This window comes from Euprymna scolopes, chromosome 23 (genome assembly GCF_053919585.1).
Source record: "Euprymna scolopes isolate OS-2025 chromosome 23, ASM5391958v1, whole genome shotgun sequence".
Classification (NCBI taxonomy): domain Eukaryota; kingdom Metazoa; phylum Mollusca; class Cephalopoda; order Sepiida; family Sepiolidae; genus Euprymna; species Euprymna scolopes.
Genome location: NC_136504.1, coordinates 79469912 through 79491520, shown reverse-complemented (window position 1 = coordinate 79491520; position 21609 = coordinate 79469912). Strand labels below are relative to the sequence as shown.

General features: G+C 28.7%; 1 protein-coding gene across 5 annotated transcripts in view; it reads left to right on the top strand.

Annotated features, from left to right (window-relative positions):
* LOC145246036 (cilia- and flagella-associated protein 43-like) overlaps positions 1-21609 on the top strand; it is a 456783-nt gene that overhangs the window by 265155 nt on the left and 170019 nt on the right. For all 5 annotated transcript variants that reach the window (XM_080107869.1, XM_080107868.1, XM_080107867.1 and 2 more), the window contains 2 exons: positions 2129-2236; positions 6306-6481. In XM_080107869.1, coding sequence (XP_079963995.1) covers positions 2129-2236; positions 6306-6481 — 284 coding nt within the window. The remainder of the gene's footprint in view (positions 1-2128; positions 2237-6305; positions 6482-21609) is intronic.

The window sequence follows — 21609 nt, the reverse complement described above, 5'->3', positions numbered from 1 at the left end:
ACATGTTTTTTCTTAAAATTTAGAATGATATGCATTGACAAAAATCAACTGATAATACCACAAAAATGTAATCGATTTTGTCACAAAATCTGATGGGTTTTTTTTTCAAATCAACTTGGCACAAAAACTTGATTTGATGGAAAGAAACGGATGCAATTTTTTGATTCAACCGTACAAAATTACTTTAAATCAGTTGTAGAATTCTAGACAATCTTCAAAAAGAAAAAAAAAATTGTTGTCCAGTGAATTATTGCAGATGCTAAATAAAAAAGGAAATCCAGTGTTATTTTTACATCATCATCATCATCATCATCATCATCATCATCATCATCATCGTCGTCGTCGTCGTCGTCGTCGTCATCATCATCAGCAGCAGCACCAGCAGCACCAGCAGCACCAGCAGCATCATCGTCGTCATCATCATCATCATCATCGTCGTCGTCGTCGTCGTCGTCGTCGTCATAGTCATCATCAACATGTTACTATTTGAATAATTGAAGTAGTTTCTCTTTATTTCGAGTTATTTCCCCTTTTGTTGAAAACTCTTCTTTACAAAACCATTGTTGAATGCAAGTTGCAGAAAATGCTATTAGTCTAACAAGCAACACAGCCGCTCCATTAAGTTGTGTTGAATATATCTTTTTCTAATCTTAAGCATTTTGTATAAGAACAAGAAAGTATATTTTGTTTTTTTGTTTTTTTTACATATTTGTTTTGTGATAACAAGCAGCCAATATTTATATAGAAAACGATTTGAGTTTATTTATGACAAAAAATACATGAACATAGTTTGCTGCAATAAAATATTATCAATAGCTTGAATCCGTGATAAGCTTTACTTAGAAAACAAAGTGAAGTTTAAAATTTTAGTTTAAGGTATTTTAAAATAAGAATAAAAATAAATTCAGAGTTAATTAAAATAAATCGTGTTAAAATGTAGCCGCTGAAAGGAATACGTTCCATGTGGCACCATATATGATGTCACTCAAAGGTAATCATCAAACATATACTAAAAAATTGACTTCATCTCAGAATAAAATTCTCCATTAAAAAAATCTAAGACAATTTACATTTGTTTAAAAGCATTGTATCGATGGAGCTTACCAGTTAAATAGAAATTAATTCTAGGCACATAAACAATCATCTCGAAAATTTTATCCTGACAATTTTAACAATCAGCTTTTATACTTGATTTGGAAAATTCTCCAAGAACGAAGTAAACCCGATTAAATTTCAAAACATTCCATATGCATTCGCACAGATGAATCTAAAGATGAAGATGAAGTCAGAAGTGATGTCATAACAATGAGACTGCTGAGATAATGTTCTTGGTGATTTAGCATTCGACATAATCAGAAACAGAAGGTCAAGCAAATTCATGTTCTCTACAAACTTAGAATGTTCATTTGAGGTCCTAAAAAATTAATAATTCATTAATTATTCAACTTGGCAACAAAATCAATAACCTCTGCAGCATGAAAACAATTTTCTGTTGCATATTGAAATGTATTGGCATTCATGGAAACAGAAACATAAATAAAACTATAAAAAAATTACTGTACATTATGAAAACACCTAAATTCCAGATACATATTTTAAACTAATAATTTAAAAAAGCATAACAAATAAATGGCAAATTCATTGGAATAACTGCATGAATGGTAAATTGTAAAAGATCCAATTTACAATCTAAGAGAATTATCAGAATTATAACGGAGTGAGAAAGGGGAGGTAAATCTTGCCTGCTGCCACATAGACCACACATAATACACATTTATTTCTATTTACAGTGGGACATATGTTGTTAATATGAATTAATTGAAAAAAAAAACTATTCTAGGCATTACAACGTGAATGAGATGAAGAATATTTTAAACAATTCAATTCACATGACATTTCCGAAAGAAGTAAGATTATGAAACAAATCTGAATATTCTTTTCATTTCTACAAACAATTCTACTCCAAAGTCTAAATAATGTTATTTGCATTTCTGTACGAAATTGTAAACTGTAAAGTCACAGAATTAAAAAAAAACGAAATGTCTACTTTTATAAGTTATTAAATTATGTATCAAGTAAAACATGGAAAAACTGTATTCATCATTTTACCTTGATTCTATTTTATTAGGAAAAATTGAAGATAAACCGACTGAAACTAAATTTAACCGTTCAGAATGTTCTGGATTGTCAAGAAAAGGAGTTAATACTAAGAAAGGAAAAGGAAATCGAAGAACAGGTAAAAACAAAATCTATTTAGGTGAAAGGCGTCGATTTGTCTATCTGTTTGTATGTCTGCTATGGTATTCTTAATTCTTAGTAATGCTTTCCAACTTATTCAGATGTCCAAAGTTGAAGTCTACACTTATTTGATGCCCCAATCCCTAGAAAACAATATATGTCTATAGTATGAGTGTCTGTGTCTATGTCTATCTGTTTGGGGTTGAATTGAAACCAAAACCCTATATCAAGATAAGAAAAACAACGTTGTATTTTAGTAAGATCATACGAGGAATCAAAAATATTAATTCTGGAGGTTTTTACAATTCATGAAACTTTTTCAATTAAAATGTTATTCTGTCATGCACAAATACACAAATTGTAGCTCTTAATTTGACGATTTATTTATTTCAATAGACAAAATTCAAGAACATAATTGAATATCGAAGTGCAGTATGACTTGAACAGTATATTTATTTAATCAAATTTATTACAATATTCTGCTATTGGATGTTTATTTGTTCAACAATATTTTTTGCAAATAATCAATCAATAAAATATCATAAACAATGGCTGAAAAGGTAGCAATATTTTTATTCAGAGAAAAAATCTGTGGTGTTTTATGTTCATGCGTACAGTTTTTTATTATTATTTTAATTCCGCATAATTTTTCATAAATCCAGCGGCTCTTTCCTAGGGCTAATACTTGATCTCTACATAGATATTCGAATATTCCAGTAAAAAGGTGAAGCCTGTTATTGTTTTCCTCTCCCCAGATCATTTAACTATGTTATAGTATATCTTTCTTGTGGTATTCTAGGACAAGAATTTATCTAGTCTGGTGGAGTATCCAGCTTAATATTGTTACTAGAAGCAATATTACTTGGAGAAGGTGATCCATTTTCCATATAAGCCAGTGTGTAGCCATATCGAGAGGAACTTATTTGGGCTTCGAATGCTATGTTATTTTGAATATGTAATCAAGAGATTACAGAGAGACCTTAGACACTCGAGGGTAGTCTAATAGGCATTCAACGAGTTGTGTACAGAGTTTGTGTATGAAAATGCCTTTCACATTGTTCAATGAAGTGAAATATTCTTAAATAGAAAGATGTATGTGTGTGCGTTATCAGCAATAGCTTGGGTGATCAAGTACATGTTGCTGGTTGTTGTTTGATGTAGGTTTTCATTTATGGCAAATATATATCACTTGTGTTGCTATTGCCAATTCATGCATAGAAAATAAATTTGATGTAGGTTTTCATTTATGGCAAATATATATCACTTGTGTTGCTATTGCCAATTCATGCATAGAAAATAAATTTGATGTAGGTTTTCATTTATGGCAAATATATATCACTTGTGTTGCTATTGCCAATTCATGCATAGAAAATAAATTTGATGTAGGTTTTCATTTATGGCAAATATATATCACTTGTGTTGCTATTGCCAATTCATGCATAGAAAATAAATTTGATGTAGGTTTTCATTTATGGCAAATATATATCACTTGTGTTGCTATTGCCAATTCATGCATAGAAAATAAATTGGTATTATTTCTCCAACTTTAGATTTCATTTGGTTAAATTTGTTGACAAGAAATAAGCATTTTACTTTGATATACTGACCATAGCATGTCCTCTGGTTGCTGTTTGCAATTTTCTTTACCGTCGCTGACACTGATGATTGAGTATGGTGCAAGCATTGCGACATACAGTAGTAATTTCCCCAATCAATATTTTCGTTTTGGTGGGAAAAAATGATTTACTTCAATGTGGAGACATGGTATCACTTGGCTGTTATTGAAAATCTGTTAAGCTGTCAGTTTGTCTTAGCTTTTTATAGATGCATACATGGAGCATTCTAGAATATTTTCCTTCCCACAACTTAAAGGCGGATATATGGCTAGAATGAAAGCCCAAAATAAACTGAATAAAACGTTGTATATCACGGATAACATAAGCCTCTTACTGCTTCTCATTTTTCTGCTCACTTATAAAGTTTGAATGATAATTTTGGCTGCACACACGTTAACAATACTTTGTTTACTGTGCACGTGACACTTTTTGTATGTACATCATTGCATCAACAAATATGACACACATGTCAGAAAAGAAAGATAAAAAGAAACACTTGATGTAACATCTACATTTACTTATAATTTGTATGTAAGAAATGCTGACTAGGTGATTAAAGAACGATTAAACACATGTAAATACATGAAAAATAAACAAAGAAAGCAACTGTAAAAAAAATATACAAAAATGAACGAGTTGTTTGAAAAATGAAAGTCTGTATGAATGACGGTTTATGCAAAGATTTACCGCTATAGCAATAATAGTGGCGATGGACCACTTAAAAAAAATATGAACAAAGCTGTTGGGTCACTTGACCATTGCATCAACAGAAATAATTTTACTAGCAAAGTTGGTTCGGGTTTAAAAACAATACCAGATAGCCAAATTGATTTGGAGGTCATGCCAATAAGAGACAAGAATCTTCTTTCTGAATACCTCGCGGACTAGAGTGGCAGTAAGAATACAAAATCTCACGGCAGTACTGCCCTCTAAAATTAAAACTAAATATCTCTAAACGGAGTTAACTATGACTCAACACTCTTAATAGAAACACATTTATTCTCATACTAGCATTTCAGCCCGGTGATGTCCGGGTGTTTGGAGATGTGTGTTGAGCAGGAAAAAAAAGTGGTAGTAGGAAGGCAGGCTCGAACCCGTACCGTGAAGGAGGAAAAGAACGGGAAAAACCTGACGTCTTTGCTATTACGACCACCGCCAAACTGGAAGTGACGTAGGTTTAAATTAAGGCTAGACAATCGAAAAGAGGGGATGACTTTCGACAATATCGACGAAAAAAGCGACCCCTCCCTGTAGAAAAGTGCTCAGTTGAAGGTGAAGAAATTAATGTTTTTAGACAATTCTTCGATATTTGTCGTCTGAAAAGTCGATCTTCAAAGCGATACTGATCTTGTGAAAATCCGTCACCTCTGTCGAAAGATTTGAGCAGACATGCATACATACCTACATTTATATATTGGTAGCTAAAATTTTCGACCCAAACCAATTAAAAAGCTTGCCCTATCTCTGAATACCCTTTATGTAAAATTTCAAATGTTTAAACCAGAAATTGTCTGGGTAATTTGGTAGAGACCGCAGAGGTCAATTTGTTTTAACTTTGACCCCTATTATGGCCCTTTAACATTTATTGTTTTGAGCTCAAATCAAGTTATTAAGTTAGATCAATATCCAACGAACCTATATCTAAAATTTCAAGTGTTTAGACTTAAAATTGTCGGAGGAGTTTGGTAGAGTTCTCAAAGGGCAAATCGTTGAACTTTGACTCTTAACAGCCAAATTTCTGGCTGAAAACGGATTACAAAGATTTTTCCAAATCTCAGTACCCTGTATATCAAATTTCGAGTCTGTAGACTTTAAATTGATAGAGTTATTGCACAGGAAAATGTACACACACACACACTGACACAGACACACACAGAGACACGTTCACTTTTATAGATATACAACATGGGTTCCCGGCGTTGTCCGGGTGTTTGGAGGCGTATGCTGAGCAAAAAAAAACAAACAAACATAAAACGGTCACAGACAGACAGACACACAGACACGTTCACTTTTATAGATTAAACAAAAATATATACGTATAGATAAATATATATGGAAACAATTTTGTGTTTACTGCACACATTTTATGCAAATATTATGCAAGTATAAATCATGTAGAATATCTGCATGAATATAATTACACTTAATAATTGACTAAAGATGATCATCCCATAAGAAAACCGAAAAAACAAATAGGGAATTAATTAAAATGAATGTTTAAAAGAATATGCAAATTAGCTAGATCTTTTGCTAGTGAATGCAATTCTGCGACCCATATATAAGAACATTGTATTTTCTTTTTTAATAAATAGAAAAGAGAGTTTTTAATATGAATACCAATACACATAAAAGCAAAAAGAATTTATAGGAGTATAGATAGATAGATATAGATAGATTTTCCTCCAACTGTTTTGTTAGGATTAGAATAAAATGCTGCTTTTTTTTTTCCAGAGAGAATTATTTAATGTTTTGGTTAAAATTGAAACCATGATCTACGATTATCGAACCAACTATGATAATCTCGTCACAGAAGATAAAACTATCGACAAGAATTTCAAGAACGAATTTCCTGGTATTTCTCACAACATGGTAGATCAACTGCATAAACTGTTTAAAAAAAGACCCAAGTAAGTAATTCCAATGCGCTTGTATTCCTTTAGTTGGATCTTACGTTTTTTTTTTTTTTATTTTGATTCATCTCAAACAAGGCATATTACTACTGAGATGTGTGTCTTTTTTTTTGTACATAGGTATCACCACTTATCAAGGCCCAGGGGCCACTCGAGGATAAAGTTTTAAGAGTGTACAGTAGTCAATTGGACAATATAGTAATCGTTAGTAATGGAAATTCGGTAAATTTGTTAACTTAAGTGGAACGGCTCATCAAGAACTTGTTTACGTTGGACTTGAAGACAACCATATTGTAGTCAGCTGGAAAGCAGGAAAACCGAAGAGTTCCACAGGCGTGCAGTCCTAATAGTATCATATTGTGTATGCCCCCACAAATATGATTAGGGATTATACCTGTGGGGATCATACCTGTGGGGGCATACCCACGGTATACATAGGGATTGGGGAGTTTAGCAGTGAGATTTTTGTTTACATTGGATTTAAATTACTGCGTTTTGGTGCAGCGATAGAAACATGAAGCAGGAAAAAATTCAGTTCGAGAAAAGAAACCATTAGAGTAGAAAGCCTTATGGCATCTGAAAATCTCTGCAGTGAAGAGGTACGATTTTGTTTAGTAATAATATATACTTTCAAAGTTAGTTGTAGATACGGTGAAAAGTATATTTGACACCATTCATAGTATAGTTAATACATTAAGTTAGCACAATACTAGACAAATTACTTCATTTAACTGTGCAATATAAAAATTTGAAATAAAATAGTTTTCTGTACAAATCTTAGATCTGAAGAGATGGTTTCCATTAGATCCACCCTCCATTAAGATAGAGCAACTCCTGTCTTATTTCAACAAACAAAATTGGACAAACGATGTGTAATATAGTCACCATTGGCTTGTTTCATAAAAGAGCATCTAAAAAAAATGCTCGCTATATTTCCATGTAAAAACGAAATTACAGTTTTGAAACAAGAGATTTTCTATACAGCTCCATTCCCTTGTTATTAATCATTGTATAAGCCACTGGTAACTACTGAGTTGAAGGAGGTTCGTGCGATAAGTCGACCACACGAAAACGAGAGTATATTTTATACGCATTGGTTTTCGGTTAATTTGATTTTTTATACAGCAGTTCAATTCGCTGATGTTTTTAGTCAACTATTGTCATCAGACTTAGTCAGTTTCAGACTTTATTTAATCATTTTAAAAGTATATTAAAAAACGGCCATTTAAAATCTGTTACATTTTCAATAAGAAAATAAATCAACAGTATTTATTCTTGAGAATAAATGTACAAAAGATTATGTAACTTTACTGTTTTCTACTTTTCATATTGTGAACTATATTTCCTAGCTAACATTTTCCGACGGTCCAAGCTTCACTCACTATCAATACTCGTTGATCACATTGCCAGGTCAGTGTAGGAGGGCAACAATGACATCACACTGATACTGAGGGACCATCTATTCTAAAGAAACCATCTTGTATTTGTTTTAATAACAAGTAGCCCCGTTGCAGCCAGATGGCTGCACATTATGAAAGAAAAGCGAGTAAGTACAGTGTATTTATACAACCAATATTTACGAAACTAAAGTTAGCAATTACTTATTTTTACGTCGGTTCTCCTATAGGAGATGTCTCCTTGAACTACTTTAACAAAAAAATATTGTATTTTCAACGAATATTAACGAAATAAATATGAGATACATGGGTAAAAGTGTATTATTTTATTTAATGACCGGTGGTCTAAACTGACCACCCTGGTCAAATCAGAGAAAGTCCTTTTTTTTTTCTTTTTTTTTTTTTTTTTTTTCTTTTAATCAGACGGAGAAAATGGAAGTAATTTTTCTTTTAAAGTATACAAAAAAAATCTTGTATTTTTCAACCAATATTAATCGAAACCTTTGGGGGGGTGCAAATCAGAGAAAGTCCTTTTTTTTTGTTTTGTTAATCAGGCGTTGGGAGTAATTTTTTTTAAATAAAAACAAATCTTGTATTTTTCAACCAATATTAATCGTTGGCTGCTGCTGCTGCTGCTGCTGCTGCTGCTGCTGCTGCTACTCCCATCGATTTAATGCTCTCACCACCACTTTGCCTACCGGCTGCTGATGCTACACCCACCAATTTAACTCCTATCATCACCACTATTTTTGTCTCTGCTGCTATTCCCACCAATTTAACTCCTATCACCACTACTACTTTGCATTTCTTTGCATCTATTTTGCATTTCCATACACCAAACATGGATATAAATACCACTAAAACGTCTGCTGGGTCATAAGCTTCATTTTGGTCCCTAAATTGCCTGGGTGGTTTGCCTGTAGGCTGCCTTAAACCGCGTCACACTCACACACACACACACACACACACACAGACAGTACAGAAATTTATAATAGGATTACTATACATTCTTTAAATCTAAATTCCTGTATCCGTTTTCCTTTGCTACCTATGCTCGACTCAGCAAAGAGAAGGAGGTCGAAAAGTAATCATTCACCTCAAAGTTCATGGAGAAAAGAGAGAAAAACAAAGGCATGTAAACAGTGTCAGAAAGTTCAGAGCTAGCAGTGGAAAATTTAAGCATGTACACACTTTCGTATTTATCTGCTACAAACTCCTCTCATCTAGTATATTAAATTATCTTGTCGGATTTTAGAATTTAGATCTAAATAGTATCACATCTTACACGTCGCTATTTGATTCTAATTATCCATTTTGTCTTTTTTTTTTCCTTTTAGCATGTTTTCACAAAACCAAAATGTCTTTGATAAATATTTGCAGCTTAAAATATGACTTATTTCCCTTGCATTATTTGACTTAATTTTAATCATTTATTTACATCTTTTTTTTCTTTTCTATCTTTTCTCTATACACCATTTTGTTAGCAATTCGCATGTTTCTGTGTATGTGTTTCTCATTCATATGTAACTTATACATTATTACATTTTTACTTTGTTTCCCAATTTCTTTTTTACTTTACTTTTAATGTAAATTACTTTTAATATGTGCAACAAATGAATCTCGGGCAACGCCAAGTAGGCCCATCTAGTACAAAATAAGTTATAAAGCATCCAATCCTCTATTGATGCTAATGGATGTTGCTTTCACCATTATCGATCATTTTCAGTCATATACGACAATCATACTGACACACCAGTTCTCATTAGATCACCGAAGTTAAGTGATGTTGAATCTGGCTAGTACCAGATGGGTGGCCATTGAGTAATACTAGGTGATGTGTTTGTTTAGTTATGTGAGTATGTACAATATCTTAAGGATGTGAATGCTCTTGTCTTGCATGGATCAGGTCACCTCTGATTAAAGAGTAGCACCTGATAGCTTCTCTCCGATATTTCAGAGGATTGTCATAGTAGAGGTAGATGATGCCCCTAAGCTGTGGTGAAGGCAATCCATTTAGAAGGAAACTCTAATAAAAAAAAAACACAAATAGAAAATGTTTGTTATTCTGTAAGGCAATCTTCTAGTGATAATGTCGCAAAAAAAAACAAAAAAAAACACAAATAAGGCAATCTTCTAGTGATAATGTCGCAAAAAAAACAAAAAAAAACACAAATAGAAAATGTTTGTTATTCTGTAAGACAATCTTCTAGTGATAATGTCGCAAAAAAAAACAAAAAAAAACACAAATAGAAAATGTTTGTTATTCTGTAAGACAATCTTCTAGTGATAATGTCGCAAAAAAACAAAAAAAAAACACAAATAGAAAATGTTTGTTATTCTGTAAGACAATCTTCTAGTGATAATGTCGCAAAAAAAAAACAAAAAAAAACACAAATAGAAAATGTTTGTTATTCTGTAAGACAATCTTCTAGTGATAATGTCGCAAAAAAAAACAAAAAAAAACACAAATAGAAAATGTTTGTTATTCTGTAAGACAATCTTCTAGTGATAATGTCGCAAAAAAAAACAAAAAAAACACAAATAGAAAATGTTTGTTATTCTGTAAGGCAATCTTCTAGTGATAATGTCGCAAAAAAAAACAAAAAAAAACACAAATAGAAAATGTTTGTTATTCTGTAAGACAATCTTCTAGTGATAATGTCGCAAAAAAAAACAAAAAAAAACACAAATAGAAAATGTTTGTTATTCTGTAAGACAATCTTCTAGTGATAATGTCGCAAAAAAAAACAAAAAAAAAACACAAATAGAAAATGTTTGTTATTCTGTAAGGCAATCTTCTAGTGATAATGTCGCAAAAAAACAAAAAAAACACAAATAGAAAATGTTTGTTATTCTGTAAGACAATTTTCTAGTGATAATGTCGCAAAAAAACAAAAAAAAAACACAAATAGAAAATGTTTGTTATTCTGTAAGGCAATCTTCTAGTGATAATGTCGCAAAAAAACAAAAAAAAACACAAATAGAAAATGTTTGTTATTCTGTAAGGCAATCTTCTAGTGATAATGTCGCAAAAAAACAAAAAAAAACACAAATAGAAAATGTTTGTTATTCTGTAAGACAATCTTCTAGTGATAATGTCGCAAAAAAAAACAAAAAAAAACACAAATAGAAAATGTTTGTTATACTGTAAGACAATCTTCTAGTGATAATGTCGCAAAAAAAAACAAAAAAAAACACAAATAGAAAATGTTTGTTATTCTGTAAGGCAATCTTCTAGTGATAATGTCGCAAAAAAAAAACAAAAAAAACACAAATAGAAAATGTTTGTTATTCTGTAAGACTATCTTCTAGTGATAATGTCGCAAAAAAAAACAAAAAAAAACACAAATAGAAAATGTTTGTTATTCTGTAAGGCAATCTTCTAGTGATAATGTCGCAAAAAAAAACAAAAAAAAACACAAATAGAAAATGTTTGTTATTCTGTAAGGCAATCTTCTAGTGATAATGTCGCAAAAAAAACAAAAAAAAACACAAATAGAAAATGTTTGTTATTCTGTAAGGCAATCTTCTAGTGATAATGTCGCAAAAAAACAAAAAAAAACACAAATAGAAAATGTTTGTTATTCTGTAAGACAATCTCCTAGTGATAATGTCGCAAAAAAAAACAAAAAAAAAAACACAAATAGAAAATGTTTGTTATTCTGTAAGACAATCTTCTAGTGATAATGTCGCAAAAAAAAACAAAAAAAACACAAATAGAAAATGTTTGTTATTCTGTAAGGCAATCTTCTAGTGATAATGTCGCAAAAAAAAAACAAAAAAAACACAAATAGAAAATGTTTGTTATTCTGTAAGACAATCTTCTAGTGATAATGTCGCAAAAAAAAACAAAAAAAAACACAAATAGAAAATGTTTGTTATTCTGTAAGGCAATCTTCTAGTGATAATGTCGCAAAAAAAACCAAAAAAAAAACACAAATAGAAAATGTTTGTTATTCTGTAAGGCAATCTTCTAGTGATAATGTCGCAAAAAAAAACAAAAAAAACACAAATAGAAAATGTTTGTTATTCTGTAAGACAATCTTCTAGTGATAATGTCGCAAAAAAAACAAAAAAGAACACAAATAGAAAATGTTTGTTATTCTGTAAAGCAATCTTCTAGTGATAATGTCGAAAAAAAAACAAAAAAAAACACAAATAGAAAATGTTTGTTATTCTGTAAGGCAATCTTCTAGTGATAATGTCGCAAAAAAAACAAAAAAAACACAAATAGAAAATGTTTGTTATTCTGTAAGACAATCTTCTAGTGATAATGTCGCAAAAAAAACAAAAAAAAACACAAATAGAAAATGTTTGTTATTCTGTAAGGCAATCTTCTGGTGATAATGTCGCAAAAAAAAACAAAAAAAAACACAAATAGAAAATGTTTGTTATTCTGTAAGACAATCTTCTAGTGATAATGTCGCAAAAAAAAACAAAAAAAAACACAAATAGAAAATGTTTGTTATTCTGTAAGGCAATCTTCTAGTGATAATGTCGCAAAAAAAAAAAAAAACACAAATAGAAAATGTTTGTTATTCTGTAAGGCAATCTTCTAGTGATAATGTCGCAAAAAAAAACAAAAAAAAACACAAATAGAAAATGTTTGTTATTCTGTAAGGCAATCTTCTAGTAATAATGTCGCAAAAAAAACAAAAAAAAACACAAATAGAAAATGTTTGTTATTCTGTAAGACAATCTTCTAGTGATAATGTCGCAAAAAAAACAAAAAAAAACACAAATAGAAAATGTTTGTTATTCTGTAAGGCAATCTTCTAGTGATAATGTCGCAAAAAAAAAACAAAAAAAAACACAAATAGAAAATGTTTGTTATTCTGTAAGACAATCTTCTAGTGATAATGTCGCAAAAAAAAAAACAAAAAAAAACACAAATAGAAAATGTTTGTTATTCTGTAAGGCAATCTTCTAGTGATAATGTCGCAAAAAAAAAACAAAAAAGAACACAAATAGAAAATGTTTGTTATTCTGTAAAGCAATCTTCTAGTGATAATGTCGCAAAAAAAAAACAAAAAAAAACACAAATAGAAAATGTTTGTTATTCTGTAAGGCAATCTTCTAGTGATAATGTCGCAAAAAAAAACAAAAAAACACAAAGAGAAAATGTTTGTTATTCTGTAAGACAATCTTCTAGTGATAATGTCGCAAAAAAAAACAAAAAAAAACACAAATAGAAAATGTTTGTTATTCTGTAAGGCAATCTTCTAGTGATAATGTCGCAAAAAAAAACAAAAAAAAAACACAAATAGAAAATGTTTGTTATTCTGTAAGACAATCTTCTAGTGATAATGTCGCAAAAAAAAACAAAAAAAAACACAAATAGAAAATGTTTGTTATTCTGTAAGGAAATCTTCTAGTGATAATGTCGCAAAAAAAAAAAAACACAAATAGAAAATGTTTGTTATTCTGTAAGGCAATCTTCTAGTGATAATGTCGCAAAAAAAAACAAAAAAAAAACACAAATAGAAAATGTTTGTTATTCTGTAAGGCAATCTTCTAGTGATAATGTCGCAAAAAAACACAAAAAAAACACAAATAGAAAATGTTTGTTATTCTGTAAGACAATCTTCTAGTGATAATGTCGCAAAAAAAACAAAAAAAAACACAAATAGAAAATGTTTGTTATTCTGTAAGGCAATCTTCTAGTGATAATGTCGCAAAAAAAAACAAAAAAAAACACAAATAGAAAATGTTTGTTATTCTGTAAGGCAATCTTCTAGTGATAATGTCGCAAAAAAAACAAAAAAAAACACAAATAGAAAATGTTTGTTATTCTGTAAGGCAATCTTCTAGTGATAATGTCGCAAAAAAAAACAAAAAAAAACACAAATAGAAAATGTTTGTTATTCTGTAAGACAATCTTCTAGTGATAATGTCGCAAAAAAACAAAAAAGAACACATATAGAAAATGTTTGTTATTCTGTAAAGCAATCTTCTAGTGATAATGTCGCAAAAAAAACAAAAAAAAAACACAAATAGAAAATGTTTGTTATTCTGTAAGGCAATCTTTTAGTGATAATGTCGCAAAAAAAAACAAAAAAAACACAAATAGAAAATGTTTGTTATTCTGTAAGACAATCTTCTAGTGATAATGTCGCAAAAAAAAACAAAAAAAAACACAAATAGAAAATGTTTGTTATTCTGTAAGGCAATCTTCTAGTGATAATGTCGCAAAAAAAACCAAAAAAAAACACAAATAGAAAATGTTTGTTATTCTGTAAGACAATCTTCTAGTGATAATGTCGCAAAAAAAAACAAAAAAAAACACAAATAGAAAATGTTTGTTATTCTGTAAGGCAATCTTCTAGTGATAATGTCGCAAAAAAAAAAAAACACAAATAGAAAATGTTTGTTATTCTGTAAGGCAATCTTCTAGTGATAATGTCGCAAAAAAAAACAAAAAAAACACAAATAGAAAATGTTTGTTATTCTGTAAGGCAATCTTCTAGTGATAATGTCGCAAAAAAACCCAAAAAAAACACAAATAGAAAATGTTTGTTATTCTGTAAGACAATCTTCTAGTGATAATGTCGCAAAAAAAACAAAAAAAAACACAAATAGAAAATGTTTGTTATACTGTAAGGCAATCTTCTAGTGATAATGTCGCAAAAAAAAAACAAAAAAAAACACAAATAGAAAATGTTTGTTATTCTGTAAGACAATCTTCTAGTGATAATGTCGCAAAAAAAAACAAAAAAAAACACAAATAGAAAATGTTTGTTATTCTGTAAGGCAATCTTCTAGTGATAATGTCGCAAAAAAAACAAAAAAAACACAAATAGAAATTGTTTGTTATTCTGTAAGGCAATCTTCTAGTGATAATGTCGTAAAAAAAAACAAAAAAAAACACAAATAGAAAATGTTTGTTATTCTGTAAGACAATCTTCTAGTGATAATGTCGCAAAAAAAACAAAAAAGAACACAAATAGAAAATGTTTGTTATTCTGTAAAGCAATCTTCTAGTGATAATGTCGCAAAAAACAACAAAAAAAAACACAAATAGAAAATGTTTGTTATTCTGTAAGGCAATCTTCTAGTGATAATGTCGCAAAAAAAAACAAAAAAAACACAAATAGAAAATGTTTGTTATTCTGTAAGACAATCTTCTAGTGATAATGTCGCAAAAAAAACAAAAAAAAACACAAATAGAAAATGTTTGTTATTCTGTAAGGCAATCTTCTAGTGATAATGTCGCAAAAAAAAAACAAAAAAAAACACAAATAGAAAATGTTTGTTATTCTGTAAGACAATCTTCTAGTGATAATGTCGCAAAAAAAACCAAAAAAAAACACAAATAGAAAATGTTTGTTATTCTGTAAGGCAATCTTCTAGTGATAATGTCGCAAAAAAAAAAAACACAAATAGAAAATGTTTGTTATTCTGTAAGGCAATCTTCTAGTGATAATGTCGCAAAAAAACAAAAAAAACACAAATAGAAAATGTTTGTTATTCTGTAAGGCAATCTTCTAGTGATAATGTCGCAAAAAAACAAAAAAAAACACAAATAGAAAATGTTTGTTATTCTGTAAGACAATCTTCTAGTGATAATGTCGCAAAAAAAAAACAAAAAAAAACACAAATAGAAAATGTTTGTTATACTGTAAGACAATCTTCTAGTGATAATGTCGCAAAAAAAAACAAAAAAAACACAAATAGAAAATGTTTGTTATTCTGTAAGGCAATCTTCTAGTGATAATGTCGCAAAAAAAAACAAACAAAACACAAATAGAAAATGTTTGTTATTCTGAAAGACTATCTTCTAGTGATAATGTCGCAAAAAAAAAACAAAAAAAAACACAAATAGAAAATGTTTGTTATTCTGTAAGGCAATCTTCTAGTGATAATGTCGCAAAAAAAACAAAAAAAACACAAATAGAAAATGTTTGTTATTCTGTAAGACAATCTTCTAGTGATAATGTCGCAAAAAAAAACAAAAAAGAACACAAATAGAAAATGTTTGTTATTCTGTAAAGCAATCTTCTAGTGATAATGTCGAAAAAAAAACAAAAAAAAACACAAATAGAAAATGTTTGTTATTCTGTAAGGCAATCTTCTAGTGATAATGTCGCAAAAAAAAACAAAAGAAACACAAATAGAAAATGTTTGTTATTCTGTAAGACAATCTTCTAGTGATAATGTCGCAAAAAAAACCAAAAAAAAACACAAATAGAAAATGTTTGTTATTCTGTAAGGCAATCTTCTGGTGATAATGTCGCAAAAAAAAAACAAAAAAAAACACAAATAGAAAATGTTTGTTATTCTGTAAGACAATCTTCTAGTGATAATGTCGCAAAAAAAAAACAAAAAAAAACACAAATAGAAAATGTTTGTTATTCTGTAAGGCAATCTTCTAGTGATAATGTCGCAAAAAAAAAAAAACACAAATAGAAAATGTTTGTTATTCTGTAAGGCAATCTTCTAGTGATAATGTCGCAAAAAAAAACAAAAAAAAACACAAATAGAAAATGTTTGTTATTCTGTAAGGCAATCTTCTAGTGATAATGTCGCAAAAAAAACAAAAAAAAACACAAATAGAAAATGTTTGTTATTCTGTAAGACAATCTTCTAGTGATAATGTCGCAAAAAAAACAAAAAAAAACACAAATAGAAAATGTTTGTTATTCTGTAAGGCAATCTTCTAGTGATAATGTCGCAAAAAAAAACAAAAAAAAACACAAATAGAAAATGTTTGTTATTCTGTAAGACAATCTTCTAGTGATAATGTCGCAAAAAAAAAACAAAAAAAAACACAAATAGAAAATGTTTGTTATTCTGTAAGGCAATCTTCTAGTGATAATGTCGCAAAAAAAAAACAAAAAAGAACACAAATAGAAAATGTTTGTTATTCTGTAAAGCAATCTTCTAGTGATAATGTCGCAAAAAAAAACAAAAAAAAACACAAATAGAAAATGTTTGTTATTCTGTAAAGCAATCTTCTAGTGATAATGTCGCAAAAAAAAACAAAAAAAACACAAATAGAAAATGTTTGTTATTCTGTAAGACAATCTTCTAGTGATAATGTCGCAAAAAAAAACAAAAAAAAACACAAATAGAAAATGTTTGTTATTCTGTAAGGCAATCTTCTAGTGATAATGTCGCAAAAAAAAACAAAAAAAAACACAAATAGAAAATGTTTGTTATTCTGTAAGGAAATCTTCTAGTGATAATGTCGCAAAAAAAAAAAAAAACACAAATAGAAAATGTTTGTTATTCTGTAAGGCAATCTTCTAGTGATAATGTCGCAAAAAAAAACAAAAAAAAACACAAATAGAAAATGTTTGTTATTCTGTAAGGCAATCTTCTAGTGATAATGTCGCAAAAAAAACAAAAAAAAACACAAATAGAAAATGTTTGTTATTCTGTAAGGCAATCTTCTAGTGATAATGTCGCAAAAAAAAACAAAAAAAAACACAAATAGAAAATGTTTGTTATTCTGTAAGACAATCTTCTAGTGATAATGTCGCAAAAAAAAACAAAAAAAACACAAATAGAAAATGTTTGTTATTCTGTAAGGCAATCTTCTAGTGATAATGTCGCAAAAAAAACCAAAAAAAAACACAAATAGAAAATGTTTGTTATTCTGTAAGACAATCTTCTAGTGATAATGTCGCAAAAAAAAACAAAAAAAAACACAAATAGAAAATGTTTGTTATTCTGTAAGGCAATCTTCTAGTGATAATGTCGCAAAAAAAAAAAAAACACAAATAGAAAATGTTTGTTATTCTGTAAGGCAATCTTCTAGTGATAATGTCGCAAAAAAAAACAAAAAAAACACAAATAGAAAATGTTTGTTATTCTGTAAGGCAATCTTCTAGTGATAATGTCGCAAAAAAAACCAAAAAAAACACAAATAGAAAATGTTTGTTATTCTGTAAGGCAATCTTCTAGTGATAATGTCGCAAAAAAAACAAAAAAAAACACAAATAGAAAATGTTTGTTATACTGTAAGGCAATCTTCTAGTGATAATGTCGCAAAAAAAAAACAAAAAAAAACACAAATAGAAAATGTTTGTTATTCTGTAAGACAATCTTCTAGTGATAATGTCGCAAAAAAACAAAAAAAAACACAAATAGAAAATGTTTGTTATTCTGTAAGGCAATCTTCTAGTGATAATGTCGCAAAAAAAACAAAAAAAACACAAATAGAAATTGTTTGTTATTCTGTAAGGCAATCTTCTAGTGATAATGTCGCAAAAAAAAACAAAAAAAAACACAAATAGAAAATGTTTGTTATTCTGTAAGACAATCTTCTAGTGATAATGTCGCAAAAAAAACAAAAAAGAACACAAATAGAAAATGTTTGTTATTCTGTAAAGCAATCTTCTAGTGATAATGTCGCAAAAAACAACAAAAAAAAACACAAATAGAAAATGTTTGTTATTCTGTAAGGCAATCTTCTAGTGATAATGTCGCAAAAAAAACAAAAAAAAAACACAAATAGAAAATGTTTGTTATTCTGTAAGGCAATCTTCTAGTGATAATGTCGCAAAAAAAAAACAAAAAAAAACACAAATAGAAAATGTTTGTTATTCTGTAAGACAATCTTCTAGTGATAATGTCGCAAAAAAAAACAAAAAAAAACACAAATAGAAAATGTTTGTTATTCTGTAAGGCAATCTTCTAGTGATAATGTCGCAAAAAAAACCAAAAAAAACACAAATAGAAAATGTTTGTTATTCTGTAAGGCAATCTTCTAGTGATAATGTCGCAAAAAAAACAAAAAAAAACACAAATAGAAAATGTTTGTTATTCTGTAAGGCAATCTTCTAGTGATAATGTCGCAAAAAAAAAACAAAAAAGAACACAAATAGAAAATGTTTGTTATTCTGTAAAGCAATCTTCTAGTGATAATGTCGCAAAAAAAAACAAAAAAAAAACACAAATAGAAAATGTTTGTTATTCTGTAAGGCAATCTTCTAGTGATAATGTCGCAAAAAAAAACAAAAAAAACACAAATAGAAAATGTTTGTTATTCTGTAAGACAATCTTCTAGTGATAATGTCGCAAAAAAAAACAAAAAAAAACACAAATAGAAAATGTTTGTTATTCTGTAAGGCAATCTTCTAGTGATAATGTCGCAAAAAAAACAAAAAAAAACACAAATAGAAAATGTTTGTTATTCTGTAAGGAAATCTTCTAGTGATAATGTCGCAAAAAAAAAAAAAACACAAATAGAAAATGTTTGTTATTCTGTAAGGCAATCTTCTAGTGATAATGTCGCAAAAAAAAACAAAAAAAAACACAAATAGAAAATGTTTGTTATTCTGTAAGGCAATCTTCTAGTGATAATGTCGCAAAAAAAACAAAAAAAAACACAAATAGAAAATGTTTGTTATTCTGTAAGGCAATCTTCTAGTGATAATGTCGCAAAAAAAAACAAAAAAAAACACAAATAGAAAATGTTTGTTATTCTGTAAGACAATCTTCTAGTGATAATGTCGCAAAAAAAAACAAAAAAAACACAAATAGAAAATGTTTGTTATTCTGTAAGGCAATCTTCTAGTGATAATGTCGCAAAAAAAACCAAAAAAAAACACAAATAGAAAATGTTTGTTATTCTGTAAGACAATCTTCTAGTGATAATGTCGCAAAAAAAAACAAAAAAAAACACAAATAGAAAATGTTTGTTATTCTGTAAGGCAATCTTCTAGTGATAATGTCGCAAAAAAAAAAAAAACACAAATAGAAAATGTTTGTTATTCTGTAAGGCAATCTTCTAGTGATAATGTCGCAAAAAAAAACAAAAAAAACACAAATAGAAAATGTTTGTTATTCTGTAAGGCAATCTTCTAGTGATAATGTCGCAAAAAAAACCAAAAAAAACACAAATAGAAAATGTTTGTTATTCTGTAAGGCAATCTTCTAGTGATAATGTCGCAAAAAAAACAAAAAAAAACACAAATAGAAAATGTTTGTTATACTGTAAGGCAATCTTCTAGTGATAATGTCGCAAAAAAAAAACAAAAAAAAACACAAATAGAAAATGTTTGTTATTCTGTAAGACAATCTTCTAGTGATAATTTCGCAAAAAAACAAAAAAAAACACAAATAGAAAATGTTTGTTATTCTGTAAGGCAATCTTCTAGTGATAATGTCGCAAAAAAAACAAAAAAAACACAAATAGAAATTGTTTGTTATTCTGTAAGGCAATCTTCTAGTGATAATGTCGCAAAAAAAAACAAAAAAAAACACAAATAGAAAATGTTTGTTATTCTGTAAGACAATCTTCTAGTGATAATGTCGCAAAAAAAACAAAAAAGAACACAAATAGAAAATGTTTGTTATTCTGTAAAGCAATCTTCTAGTGATAATGTCGCAAAAAACAACAAAAAAAAACACAAATAGAAAATGTTTGTTATTCTGTAAGGCAATCTTCTAGTGATAATGTCGCAAAAAAAACAAAAAAAAAACACAAATAGAAAATGTTTGTTATTCTGTAAGGCAATCTTCTAGTGATAATGTCGCAAAAAAAAACAAAAAAAAACACAAATAGAAAATGTTTGTTATTCTGTAAGACAATCTTCTAGTGATAATGTCGCAAAAAAAAACAAAAAAAAACACAAATAGAAAATGTTTGTTATTCTGTAAGGCAATCTTCTAGTGATAATGTCGCAAAAAAAACCAAAAAAAACACAAATAGAAAATGTTTGTTATTCTGTAAGGCAATCTTCTAGTGATAATGTCGCAAAAAAAACAAAAAAAAACACAAATAGAAAATGTTTGTTATTCTGTAAGGCAATCTTCTAGTGATAATGTCGCAAAAAAAAAACAAAAAAGAACACAAATAGAAAATGTTTGTTATTCTGTAAAGCAATCTTCTAGTGATAATGTCGCAAAAAAAAAACAAAAAAAAAACACAAATAGAAAATGTTTGTTATTCTGTAAGGCAATCTTCTAGTGATAATGTCGCAAAAAAAAACAAAAAAAACACAAATAGAAAATGTTTGTTATTCTGTAAGACAATCTTCTAGTGATAATGTCGCAAAAAAAACAAAAAAAAAAACACAAATAGAAAATGTTTGTTATTCTGTAAGGCAATCTTCTAGTGATAATGTCGCAAAAAAAAACAAAAAAAAACACAAATAGAAAATGTTTGTTATTCTGTAAGGAAATCTTCTAGTGATAATGTCGCAAAAAAAAAAAAAACACAAATAGAAAATGTTTGTTATTCTGTAAGGCAATCTTCTAGTGATAATGTCGCAAAAAAAAACAAAAAAAAACACAAATAGAAAATGTTTGTTATTCTGTAAGGCAATCTTCTAGTGATAATGTCGCAAAAAAAACAAAAAAAAAACACAAATAGAAAATGTTTGTTATTCTGTAAGGCAATCTTCTAGTGATAATGTCGCAAAAAAAAACAAAAAAAAACACAAATAGAAAATGTTTGTTATTCTGTAAGACAATCTTCTAGTGATAATGTCGCAAAAAAAAACAAAAAAAAACACAAATAGAAAATGTTTGTTATTCTGTAAGGCAATCTTCTAGTGATAATGTCGCAAAAAAAACCAAAAAAAAACACAAATAGAAAATGTTTGTTATTCTGTAAGACAATCTTCTAGTGATAATGTCGCAAAAAAAACAAAAAAAAACACAAATAGAAAATGTTTGTTATTCTGTAAGGCAATCTTCTAGTGATAATGTCGCAAAAAAAAAAAAACACAAATAGAAAATGTTTGTTATTCTGTAAGGCAATCTTCTAGTGATAATGTC